The sequence below is a fragment of the Monopterus albus genome, unplaced genomic scaffold (assembly GCF_001952655.1).
Source record: "Monopterus albus unplaced genomic scaffold, M_albus_1.0 scaffold131.1, whole genome shotgun sequence".
Taxonomy (NCBI): Eukaryota; Metazoa; Chordata; class Actinopteri; order Synbranchiformes; family Synbranchidae; genus Monopterus; species Monopterus albus.
Window position 1 is genome coordinate 1367563 of NW_018128011.1, and position 13371 is coordinate 1380933.

The 13371-nt window shown below is 41.2% G+C and overlaps 1 protein-coding gene across 1 annotated transcript; it reads right to left on the reverse strand.

Annotated features, from left to right (window-relative positions):
* Positions 1-579: 579 nt before the first annotated feature.
* On the reverse strand, positions 580-11987 carry maza (MYC-associated zinc finger protein a (purine-binding transcription factor)). Its single transcript, XM_020613245.1, has 8 exons — positions 10746-11987; positions 8855-9005; positions 7771-8162; positions 5757-6007; positions 5466-5529; positions 3897-4068; positions 2436-2895; positions 580-1467 (listed from the first exon to the last, which is right to left on the reverse strand). The coding sequence occupies exons 1-7, from the start codon at positions 10776-10778 to the stop codon at positions 2570-2572; spliced, it is 1389 nt and encodes a 462-aa protein (XP_020468901.1). The 5' UTR covers positions 10779-11987; the 3' UTR covers positions 580-1467; positions 2436-2569.
* Positions 11988-13371: the final 1384 nt, after the last annotated feature.

Here is a 13371-nt window from a genome sequence, read left to right on the forward strand (position 1 = left end):
ATAATCCCGCTGTTTATGTTGTAGCCTTTCAAGGTGAGGCTAACTTTACCATTCTTTATATGTTACTACAGTTTGTTGTAGTTTTATCTCAACATATCATTTTAGTTAGTTTAATTTAGTCCAATATCACAAATTTAAGGGATTTATAGACTATACAGCATATGACACCCTTTAAACTTAGAATCTCAGTTCAGAAAAGGAAAAACACCCAAAAAAAACTTATTAATAAGGAAAAACATAGAAAAAAACCTCAGGAAGTGCAGCAGAGGAGGGGTCCCTCTTCCAGGATAGACAATATTTAAACTGTTTAATCTGCAAAGTAACTAGTAACTAAAGCTGTAAAATAAATATAGTGGAGTAAAAAATACAACATTTCTCTTTGAACTGTAGTGGAGTTGAAGCCTAAAATAGATTAAAAGGAGGGAAATAGTCAAGTAAAGTACATCAAAACTGTATCTACTGTGCTGTAAATACAGTATTTAAGTAATGTACTTAATTACTTTCCACAACCACTATGGATGAAGTGTACAATCAGCAATCACTCAGACATACAGTACATGGAGATCATTTCAACTTAAATATAGACATGCATTTTACTGCCTTTTAATACAATATTAACGAAGCATTATGCACTATGCATCAAGTACAATCAATAGGCACAGCCACAGAAAATGTGTCACCAAGGTAACTACAAATTACATGGATATTTTCAAGAATTACAAATCAGCATCCAGAGAAAGAACAAAGATCATATGAAGCAGAGAAGTTAAGCACATTCAGTGTTAATGGGGAATATACACAAACTATTAGTTTGCCTTTATCAGCTCTAGAAGAGTGTATATACATGATGGCCCATCTGAAAGTGTTGTTCTCATGTCCAGTTTGGAGGTTCCCCTGCTCAAGGATTTGTCCCTGCTCTGAAGGCTCTGACAAAGGCAAACTGGAGACTGGAAGTTTAGTAATAAACTGGGGGATAAACTGAACTAAGTCATGTTATTGAAGTCTTTATGCCAGCTTCCTCATCACAAACAAACACTGATATCCTGTGATATGCATGATGTAAAAACAGTAAAGGCTTTAAAAATGATGATTGGCTGTGCAAGTCTGTTCAAAACTAAAAATAAAATGATGGCAAATAGAAACAGCTAATTACAAAGCCATATGAAGAAAAATTCACATTAATTTTCCTCCTTAATGAATGAAGAGTTTTCCTTAATGTCTGATCCACTGTGTCTTCAACCCGTCTCTATGTACAGTATGTAACATGAACAGTAAGTGCGTATCTCTCAGCATTGGAGGCAGGTCAGCTGTTTAACACAGCCGATGGAGCTGGGCATCATACAAAAACAAATATCTGAAAAAGATGCTGTCCTCGTGTAACCATGAAGGACACAGAGGAGGAAAGATGATGTCCACAGCACGGTGTCCTTGTCTGTGTCCACCTGTGGCAGTCTGTTATGAAATAATCTGGAAAGAGAAAACAAAACCAGTTCATGTCAAAGTCAAACTAAACCATAATGCAGAAAGTTAAACAATACTTCAACTGATATTGAGGGATTTGTCTTTTTTGTTTCATTTACTGTCTGGTTGAACATTCCTTCAACATATCAAATTTTATTTACAACAGCGAGTTACAGTTTAATAGTAGTCAAAATGCTGGTTCAAAGTGCACATTAAAAGGGTTACTGGACACTGAGCAGCTTACCCATAGTGGCTTTAAAGAGATCTGTTTGCAAAAAAAAAATTAAGTCTTCTTCTCTGTAAAAATGCAGTACTACTGTACTTTCAGTGAAAGCTAGCAAGATGCTTGCTTTTTCTAAGCAAATCAAGCAATTGTCTTCTTCCTGGCAGTAGTCGTTACCAGGATGAACATGAACAACCACTCCCAGGACATATTCTTCCATTGCATCTCACTGGGGAAACACATCAGGGGTGATTTTGTACTACAAAGGCCATAACACTGGAAGATAACCATGTGATTATGACCAGTGTGTCAAGGCAGGAATCATTTCATCCGCATTTTCACTTGTTGACCAAGTGTTTGCATGTTGGACACGTGTGTGCTACCACAATACTTCACAGCCCTGTGAATTGCTTGGACACAGTTGACACAGAATTAAAGCTGCAGCTGCTGATGTGCTGCCTTTATAATGTCGCCTATGCAGACATGGTGTACCTCAAGACTCGTATAAGCCTTAGCTGAACTTTAGAAAGCATTTTAGCACAGAATAATGAATGTGGATCTTGCCCCCCTCCCCCCTAGCGTGGTTGCATCAGTAATGGATCACACAAGAACTAGTATGCAGAGGCAAAAGGAGTGAACATGTATGACAAAGTATTAAGTATTAAGGTACACTTAAGAAAGTCTAAACTCATCTTTACTGTGAGAGCAAAATGCAATGAACCATGTTAATACAAAGAAATGTTTCTCACACCTGGTTTAGCTGCTGTCTTTCCAGTCCTCTCCTCCATGTGTCCTTGTTTACCTTTGACCCCGTTTGCCCGATCCCCCCAATGCCTCCATCCCCACCTATCCCACCCCCAGCTGCCCCCATGCCTTCCGAACATGCTAGCTGTGGGGCTGTGGGGCGATACTGGAGCAGTCAGTTACCAGCAGTCCCACTGTGCTAGCACTGGACACAGTGACAGCCACACTGGTGGTGCCCACAGGGCCAGCGCTCGTCGGGTCAGGGCTGGGGTCCCCCTGGCTGGCGTGGGTGCCCATGTGACCCTGGAGCTGAGTGGCTGTCTTACACTGCACCCCGCACAACTGGCAAAGCAGCACCCCGCCAGCCCCTGTCCCTCCAAAAGATCCCAGCGCCCCACCACTCTCCTTCCATTCTTGGCCGTGGTGCTTCTGAGCGTGGACACGCAGGTAGGTGAGGGTGGTGAAGCCTGGAAAACACAGACACCTCTTCAATAGATATTTTGTGAAAAGTCATTTAGCCATGTTTTGCATGTTATAATACAGAAACATATGACAGAAATGATATACTGTAAACTTTTTTTCCAAAGCATTGCCTGAGCTCCACAATCACAAACCAGGTAGACAGGTGGTTGTCATAAGCAACATATTGTGACAGAAACTGTTTTAATGAAATTTTATTGCGATGTTCTCAGAAATAAAGGAGTTATTTTAAAAATCTGAATGTATTTGTGGATCATTATCAGCATCTTGTTTTTGTCATGTTTAGAAATACACCCAAACATGTGAAAAACTAGACTGAACTAAAACCAAAATGGCCAGCAATTATGAAATGAAATCTGGAAGACTGTAAGTGAGGCGCTAAATGTGTGTGAGCACAGATTCCACCTTGTGTGGAAATAATGATATATATACCGCCATACAGTATATATCGTTATTTCCACACAAGGTGGTTCATTCTAAACAGTCACACGTGAGTCCATGTATCTCGGCCACGCAGCCCTACTGCCGGCATGGTATCTTGTGTATGTAGACCTGTTTTTATTCAAGTCTAGCATCTCAAATGAAGCTCCACTAATTCTGCATATCTTACAGCCACTTCACAATTAAATGGTCCACCTGTGGAATACTTATAATATGAAGCAGCAGTTGCAGGACATGTTGGGTTTATATGAGCTGTAACTTTCACAGTGCTGTTACAGCTGTAAGCCGATTAGTAAACAGGAATATAAGAGAGAGCTTCTTCTCTAATCTTCAGCACAGCCATTCATGGCTTTAACTTTTTGTTTCAAGTCCAATTTTTTGGTTTAAGTCCACAACAAAACTGCAACTATCCCATGCTGTGAGTGGACAAAACCATGCCCATGGGAAAACAGTAAAAGACAGAGTGAAAAAGTTACAATTTTTAAAATAAAAATGGCTGCACCAATATGAATTTAAACAGGTATGTCATGTCGTTGCTCCATCTTACTGCGGTTGCAGAGGTGGCAGGCGTGGTGCTGCGACTGGTTGTGGACCCTCATGTGGTCAGTGATGTAAGCAGCAGACAGCAGCTTCCCACAGATGTGACATGGCACCTTCTCTTCATGACGGATCAGATGGGCACGGAGACGATCCCGCGTGGCAAACGCTGATGTGCACGTCTGTAGAAAACAAGAGGACAGGCATGGATACGATACATATAATAAGAGTAGCAAGAACCACACTGTAAAACAGGTAGGTATGGACTAAGACTAGGGGCAATCTGGGAAAAATCTCCTGTCATTGTAGAGATTCTTTTTAACCAAAACACAGAAACACAATTGGAAAAGTGCTTAAAGTTAAAATCACAGGTTGGTAATGTCTGTTTCTAATCAAGTGAATTCAATACCTGAAAAATCAAGATACTTCATCACACTGATGCAAAAGATTCTTTAAAATACGCAGCACTACTCATCAATCTGGCCCACTGCCCACCATGGCCTAATGCAACCAGGGATATTATATGATGATCAGTATACACCGTACATCAAATGTCTCAATATGTATCGTCATACTGTATAAGCCGATCAAAATGGTGACCAAAAGTGAAGTATTATAAACATGTAAATCAAAGACTGAACACAAAACTTCAATACAAAAATAAAATAAAATAAAATAAAATACACACATGTTGTGAAAAAACAGACCAAAAACAATTAAGGGATAGGGTGGTAGTTTTAATGATTACACTCTTCTGTATACTCTTCTCATTTCCCCTGATCCATATGAACCATTGTGTGTTGCTCCAGTCCTGTTGTAATACACAGGTTTAGGGAAAACACCGTGGTACCCCGGAAAGATACCACTCTACATGATGCCCTTACAGCTCATTGCTCCAGGCACAGTAGCAGACTCCACCTGGCTGTGCTGAGTGAAGCTGTGGTTCTGGAAATGGCAATATTACACCCATCACAAATTAATGTGCCACAACCATCCTTCAATAGCTACAGTCTGTCTCATTCTGCCTCAGCAGCAGCCAGTTACTGCCTAATGACACAGTGCAGAGAGCTACAGTAGCTTCATTAGCTCTTTTAGTTGTCTATTTAGCTACAATCATACAGACCTGTTGCTGATCAGCCACAGCCGAGGGTGAACCCACCATGGCCACAACCAACAGCCATCTACAATCTAATACATACAACATCATAATCCTCTGTGGATCAGAGGAAATGCAAATATACTGCAAGAGAATGCAAAAGTTGTTCCAACAGGGACTCCATAAATTTCAGGTTTGTTTTACTTGCTTTGCTTGTCATTTATATGTTTTATGATCTTAATTAGTTGCAATACACATAGTTAGAAATGTTATGTTGCAAAATTTCCCATTTGTTTGCAGTTAATTTATCTGCAATTTTAAGCAGCTTTGTCAATATATGCCTCAGTTAGGATGAGGTTTTGGCAAATTATTGGGTCTTCTTTAAGCTACATCATAATCACTATCTTCCAGTGTTTCATGGTTTGTATAACTCACAAACCCATACTGGTTGAACTCCATTAAACAGACAGATGAAGACGTTACCGTGCACTTGAAAGGCCTCTCTGTGGAGTGCACCTGCCGAACGTGGCTGTTGAGGTGGTCCGGTCTGAAAATACAAAACAAAAAAACAAACAAACAAACAAAAAAAAAGAGCAATTTTAATCTACAAAACATTTCATCTCTGGACTACTACTGTTACTTCTGAAAATGTCTGACTTTGTTGTCCCACTGTAGCAGAAATAAATGAAGCTGTGATGTGCTGACAGGTTTTTGATATGTAAGAGTGGACGTTCATCTAAGTGAGGCGCTAAATGCGTGTATCTCAGTTTATACCTGGAGAAGGCCTTAGCACAGTGAGGACAGATGTAAGGCTTCTCCACGCCGCCCTGGTGTGATCGCACATGATAACTCATCCTATCTTTCCTCTTGAAGCGCTGCTGGCAGATGGGGCAGGAGTAGGGCTTCTCATCAGAGTGGGACAGCCGGTGGCGGTTCAGGTGGTAGACGTCTCTGAAGGCCTTTCCACAGGCTTCACAGGCGTGATTCTTCCTCACCTGGTTCGTATTGGGATTGGGATTTGGATTCTGTGGAGCAAAAGCAGCGTGTCTCAGTCAGATGAGAGAGGAAACTGCTGCTGGCGGTTTTATAACATACCTGAGAGATAACAGGATCAAGCAGAATCAGAGAACTTTGTTTGTTACTAAACTTCAAAATCAACAGCAAAGAGTGATGTCAGACAAAAACAACAACAAGAAAAAGAAAAAAGTGGAAACATATCCATGATATTGTGCATGTATGTCAGTAAGTAGCTGGTTAAACAAAAGAAGAGAAACAATACTCTACACCCTGAAATTAAAATACAAGTAATGAAGACCTGTGTTGAGCCATGTATTCTGGGCCAATCAAGGCTTTTTTTGATTTACAGTCAAGCCAGATATTTACACCGAGAGTGGCTGTTTGTCAGAAACACCCAGTTACCCTCCATTAAAACATCGACTGCACAGCTTTCTGAGCGAGAAACCTAACCATAAAATAGACTGCAGGCCAGGAGGTTCACCTAATGATATGACAGTAGATGCCAGCCAGCAAGTGGCGTGAGTAGAGCCACTTTGTATCATTGTACATCCATTTAAAACTGAATTTTACTGGTGAAGCACACACACACACACAAAAGAAATCACACTAACATTGTCTTTCTATGAGTATTTATAGAAAATATTATACCAACAAAGGCAGTTTTTTTGGCTTGGGATCCTTCATAGCTTTGCAGCTACAGTATGTCGTGTGTATACTTACACCTTTGTGTCATATTTTATTAATGTCACTAACCTGATTTACTAATTAAGGCAATAAAATAAATATTGGCTTATAAAATGTGGTCACAACATTCATAAATAAAAGTCAGATGTGATCACACTTGCACAGAAATGACACAGAGTATCTGGGATGTGGGGGAGTCACTGACTGTCACAACCAGGTGATATGGCCCAGATTTTAAGCTGAGTGATGCTGAAAAAGACGGAACTAAAACCAAAATGGCCAGCAATTATGAAATGAAATCTGGAAGGCTGTATTTCTATGGACAGTACAAGTCAAGGCTTCTGCAGGTCAACTAAACTCAATTTAAATCTTTTTAATGTCATTTTAATACCACACAGAATCAAATTTAATACCTGTCTCATTCTGACCAAAGTACTGATGTATGATGTAAAACAAGTAGGGATGATATGACCAAGAAGAATTTATCATTATGTCAGATTTTTATTTTTCAGCACTTTCCTGGAGTACAAAACAATAATTCCCAATTAAGCAACAGACAATGAATGATGATCAGTCAATTAAAAGTGACTGATTTAGCTGATTGAAGCTTTCATCAAAATCTTCACTTGTGAAAGGATGATCTTCCTGCCGTAGCTCCTGTAGCAGCAGTCGTGACAGTGTTTGCTGTAGGTCTTACGGTGCTGGCTAAAAAAACAACTGCACACTCTCCTGCAGCACAATCCACTGTCACAACAATCCCATTTTTAGTTTAGATGTGTGGAATGTCTCCTGACAGCTGGATACAAACATATTTAATAACTACTATTACACTACCTATAGCAGGGAAGAAAAATATTTAAAGACTTTCAGAGATTACATTTCAATTCCAAGGCCTGTTTTTAGAATAAACTGAATGGAGTGCTTTTTCAGACTTTCCAAGACCTATATGCCTTTGAATCAGCTGATATGGACCCAAAACTAGGGGAGAAAACTGAAACCCACATTGTCCTTTAGTCGGGGTTTAGTCCTCACACTAAACTCCCTGCATACACATTAAACTCAGTGACTCTCTTCCTAGTGAACCCACCTGCTCCAAGGACCCAACAACAACAACAGCTGCTTGGATGGGTTGAGGTGGTGCAGCCATGGTTACAGTTGCCGGGGCAATGGACACAGAGACCGGCTGGCTCTCCTGGTTGGCGTGCTGACCGGGCTGGGGGAGGGTCTCCGGAGCGACAGTGGGGAGAGGAAGAGGAGGAGGCTGTGGGGGCAGGGTGAGGTGGAGGAGGGAGAGAGGGACTGTCTGCTTCTCCACTCGTCCTCCCTTGCCTCCATCCTCCTTTTCCCGGCTGGCTCCGGCCTTCATCTTGATGCCCGTGTGCACGGACTGGTGCCGCCGCAGGTTGTAGCTGTTCTTGAACTCCTTGTTGCAGGTGGCACAGATGTGGGCTGGCCGGCTCGGTTTGGCGAGCGGTTTGACTGGCAGGCACAGAGTGGCAAAACATCAAACTCATTTTTCAGTTTCAGTCAGGTTTAAATGAATGACCACTGCATTTTCATACAAGTTGTTCCCGAGTATGGAGGACAAAATGAGTAAAATAAAATCTCACATTAGCAGTAACCAAAGTGTTCTGCTGGACTGCCAAATTTACTCGTTAGTCAGCTAATACTAGCTTCAGAGTAGAGGCTGTATTTTGTAGAGTTTGTCGCAACCAGGCATCCATAGTTTACATTGTCACTAGGAAACAGGGTGTGACGGGAGGGGCAAAGAGCAGTTAAGAGAGGTGTCAGTGTGTTTTGAGTCTCACTAGATCCTCTAGTGGCTGGAAAGACACTAGGTCGAGTATCTGAGCATCATGAATAGACCTTCCCTGGTTCAATTTGGGCTGAGGCACCTTTGTTGCATGTTGTTTCACTCACTTTCTTCGCATGTTTCCTGCTTGTTTCTCTACTTTCAAATATTAAACAAATGTAAAAATGCCCAAAATAAAAAAATTAAAAAAAAGAACATCTATCTCAGTCAAACTAAACACTACATATCAACTGATACATGTAGTACTTACAATTTAACACACAGTACAACAGAAATAAATCAGTCCTCAAACGGGCAATGCTTAAATTAAAATCCTGCCATGTTCAACGAGAAACAGAGACAGTCTTAAACTTCTCACCAGGTAGCGGCTCCTCACTCAGGGCGGCAGTGTCGACGGTGGATGGCGGTGTCACGATGTGCTCTGCTTGAGGACTCTGGGCGGTTCCTGTCAGCTCAGGCAGCAGCTCAGACTGCAGAGGCGTCTCAGGCTGGCTTTGAGTTGGTGCTGTCTATAGAGTAAAACAGGAACATATTTATTAATACCCCAGCAAGCACACAGTTGATAATTTTTCTTTTAAAACTGTAACCAGATTGAGTTTGTATAATTGGGGGGGATAGTATTGATTTTTTGGCCATTTGGAAGGGTGGAAAAATCATTCTCACCTTATAAAGTTGATATAACAAACATGTTAGCAAACATTTGCCTGCTTCCACCCAGAGCAACATGAACATTCATTGGATACATGTTTGTATCCACCTGATGAACTTAAGTCCAATATTCACTCTTGATTAGCTCTTGTCTGGACTGCTGAGGGAACTCGCTGGCTCTTTAGCTAAATGATCACCAGCTAATTGCTGTGGCATCTTTTTTTCTTGAAAACAGGATATAAGACAAATGTACTAATTCCATAAGGTTTATGGATCATGGCACTGTGAATGCCTCACCTACGAAGGGGCATTAGGACCACAATAAGGAAACAAACAATTGGGGGGGGGGGTAAAATTTTGTTTGTCCATAATAAAGTTGAAATGTTGAAAAAAAGTCAGAATGTCAAGATAAAAGTCAAAATGTTGAGAATAAAGTTGAAATACCTTTTTGAGAATAGTTTTGAAAGGTGCAAGTTCAGCTTGATTCTTGACATTAACTTTATTCTCAGTATGCAAATGATAAAAATATTAAAAAAGAAAATCATCTTCATCTAATTTCATTTCTCCTTGATAATACTTAATAAGAAGTAAAGATTTAGTGTGGCTGGGTTTACCTTAACTGCTGTCCGTCTGAAGCTGATTTTCAAGCAAAACCACCAGGTATTGTATCTCCACAGTGAGGATTTGCTGGTTCTCTCAGCTTTATATAATTTAAATTAAATACCCTTGGGTTTTGGACTGTAGCTCAGCTGAAATAATCAATTTTAAGAAGTTACGTTGGGCTGGTTATAAACATTTCTCGTCATTTACTGTCTTATAGACCAAACAATTAATCTTGACTATAATCAGCAGATTAACTCATAATAAAAATACTTATTAGTTGCATTACTACTCTGTCAAGTTGCAGACAAGTGCCTCGGGGCCCCAAAAGCAACAGTTCACAATGTGTCAGTTAGATGACTATAACTGGTGTCATTGAATTAAAAAAAAAAATTAAATAAAAGATCCAATATCAGCAGAGCTGATTGCAGCCTATTAGTTAGTCTTGCTGTCCAATCTTTTGGAGGGGTAAACAGAACTACATGAAACCACTCTGAGGCCCTGTGGCAAGAACTGTCCCCCACCACAATCACCTTATCTTGTCACTTTCAAAGTGCATTAAATAGAAATGTACAGGAATGTGCACCATGTGGGTGCCTGAAATAATATACAGCAGGTATTAAATCTGGAGTCTGGCACACGGCTCTTCTACATGAGTACTACATAAGTAATAATACAGTACTACAGTAATAATAAAGGGGCCCTGTTTGTAAGCTCCACTTCAGTTTTGCAGGATTTTGTATTTAATGGTGCAAATATTCACAAAGTGTACTAAGTAAATGAAGGGGTCCACCTAAGAAATATAATAAACAAGGGAACAAGACTTCGGAAGCCCAAACCAAAAGCCAACTTCACCCAGACCCCTCTGTGACCTCCCCCAGCCCCTGTCCTTCCTCCCTCCCTCCTTAACCCCGTGCATAAATGTCAAACACCCCACAGTTTTCTCCTCCCCTCAAAAAACCCAAACAGACTTAGCAGCTCCGGCATCAATTAACACCTACCTGAAAAAGGAAATTACTCCAGGAGGTATCCATTCTGACGGACTAAAAACTGGGACTAAAACAGGGAGGGAGGAGGGCAACGGAGCCGAGGAAGAAATGCTCCAACTGCTGCTATGAAAACAAAACCTGAGGCCTGTGTGGCAGCTCTTTCCCACTAGCCCGGGTTAATTCGTGGAGATATATAATGACACCGGACGACATTTAGCTCAAATCAACACAGCGTTAATAGTGATTAGGCTGCTATGAGTTATGAAGTAATATCTGTTGGCAATATCCAGGCACTGACGAGATGCTTTTGTAAATGCGACAAAATGGTTGGTATGCTTGCTTTAATGGTGCATTTTAATATAACTTGCTTATGTCTACTGTAATCAAATCTGGTGAATTGCATGCAAAATATAGATTATTTTTATACAGAAGATGGATGAGTAGTCGAAACGTGCTAATCATAGTCAGCAGCTGATCAGAAGTCATTTATTTTGCGATAGCTCCGAAAAGGCCTCGGCGTCGGGTCCCAAGCCTCGGTGTTGCGTACAGCTCGTCTCCTAACTACAGAGCTCCTGGTCGGCCGCGGTCCATGGCTCCGCCTCGGCGTTTCAATCGACAGGATGACATCTTTCTCTTTTTTCAAACTCACTCCATCTCGCTCCCTCCCTCCCTCCCTTTCTGACTTTCTTCCTTTTCTTTTTTTATCTCTTCTTCACCCCCTCTGTCCCTCTCTGCGTTAAAGGGAAAGTATTAAGAGTAACGTTATGCACCCTCCTCTCCTAGCGGACCAAGTCTCCTCCTGTCCCCTCGTCCCGTCCCGTCCTTCTCGCCCCCGCCGCCGCTTGTCGGTAGGCCGACAAATAATGAAACCCGACATTTATGTAATGGATTCAGCCGTTAAATCCTCTACTTTGCTGTGAAGAAAAATCCCCCGGTAGCTGTAAAAAAAAAAACACAGGGTCGTTCGTCCGGACCGTGTGCACTGGACGCGCCAAACTCTTAGCTAAAATTGTGCTGGGGTTAGCCAAAACAAGGCATTATCTCCGAGCATCTTAAAGGTAACGATCCGCGCAAGTGCAACAGCTAGATGGAACTTTTATACATGACTTTCACACCAAAATCCATTCAGAAATATTTGACATTTCATGCTTGTTTGCTTCTCAATAGAGGTTCAAGTGGATTTTTGTCATTTACAAAGATGCACTTGAAATTAGGCTTACACCCATTAATAAAAATGTAAACCTATGTAATGCCAATAGCTTTTGTTCCAAATTTATATGCAAAATCAATAAAAAACAACTATATGTACTGGAACATGAAACATGTCTTTTGTATCTTTAAGATTACTTGGATTAAGCACATCTTTCAGACTGTGAGGCCTCTGATCTACAGTTTTCTGTGGGATTGTGGTGTTATTACAACAAACAGCTGACTTTCACTGACAGGCTCTGTTGACCTGGAGGCTCAGTGTTGTAGGACAAGTCAACTGGACCAAAACATGTTTCATTTGGATTGTGGTACAATAATATATTTTCATCAACATGTCATACTATCCGTCTACATTAACTCCAGTGTCTTTTTAATGTAAATACCACAGAGAGAAATTTGGAGTTCTTGGGCTTTAGATAGGAAACAATGTGCAGTATGGTGGAAGTAGGGGGCGGCTGTCCCCTAGTCAGAAGGTTGGCATTTCAATTGCCAGTCTCCCAAATCCTCCTGTCGAAGTGTGCTTGGGCAAGACACTAAACCCCAAGTCGCTCCCAACAGTTAGAGCAGCGCCTTGCAGAGACAGAGCCACCATCGGTGTGTGTGCGTGTGAGCTGGTGCCACAGATAGCTGTCTCAGTTCTGCACTGGAGACAAATTCCTTGTGTGTGTATGACATACTGAAAATTGGGGAAATACATACAAAAGCTCACTTCAACCATTGTATATACAGTGGGTACGGAAAGTATTCAGACCCCCTTAAATTTTTCACTCTGTGTTATATTACAGCCATATGCTAAAATCATTTGTTCATTTTTTTCCTCATTAATGTACACACAGCACCCCATGTTGACAGAAAAACACAGAATTTTTGACATTTTTGCAGATTTATTAAAAAAGAAAAACTGAAATATCACATGGTCATAAATATTCAGACCCTTTGCTGTGACACTCATATATTTAACTTAGGTGCTGTCCATTTCTTCTGATCATCCCTGAGATGGTTCTACACCTTCATTTGAGTCCAGCTGTGTTTGATTATACTGATTGGACGTGATTAGGAAAGCCACACACCTGTCTATATAAGACCCTACAGCTCACACTGCATGTCAGAGCAAATGAGAATCATGAGGTCAAAGGAACTGCCTGAAGAGCTCACAGACAGAATTGTGGCAAGGCACAGATCTGGCCAAGGTTACAAAAAAAAATTTCTGCTGCACTTAAGGTTCCTAAGAGCACAGTGGCCTCCATAATCCTTAAATGGAAAACGTTTGGGACGACCAGAACCCTTCCTAGAGCTGGCCGTCCGGCCAAACTGAGCTATCGGGGGAGAAGAGCCTTGGTGAGAGAGGTACAGAAGAACCCAAAGATGACTGTGGCTGAGCTCCAGAGATGCAGTCGGGAGATGGGAGAAAGTTGTAGAAAGTCAAAGA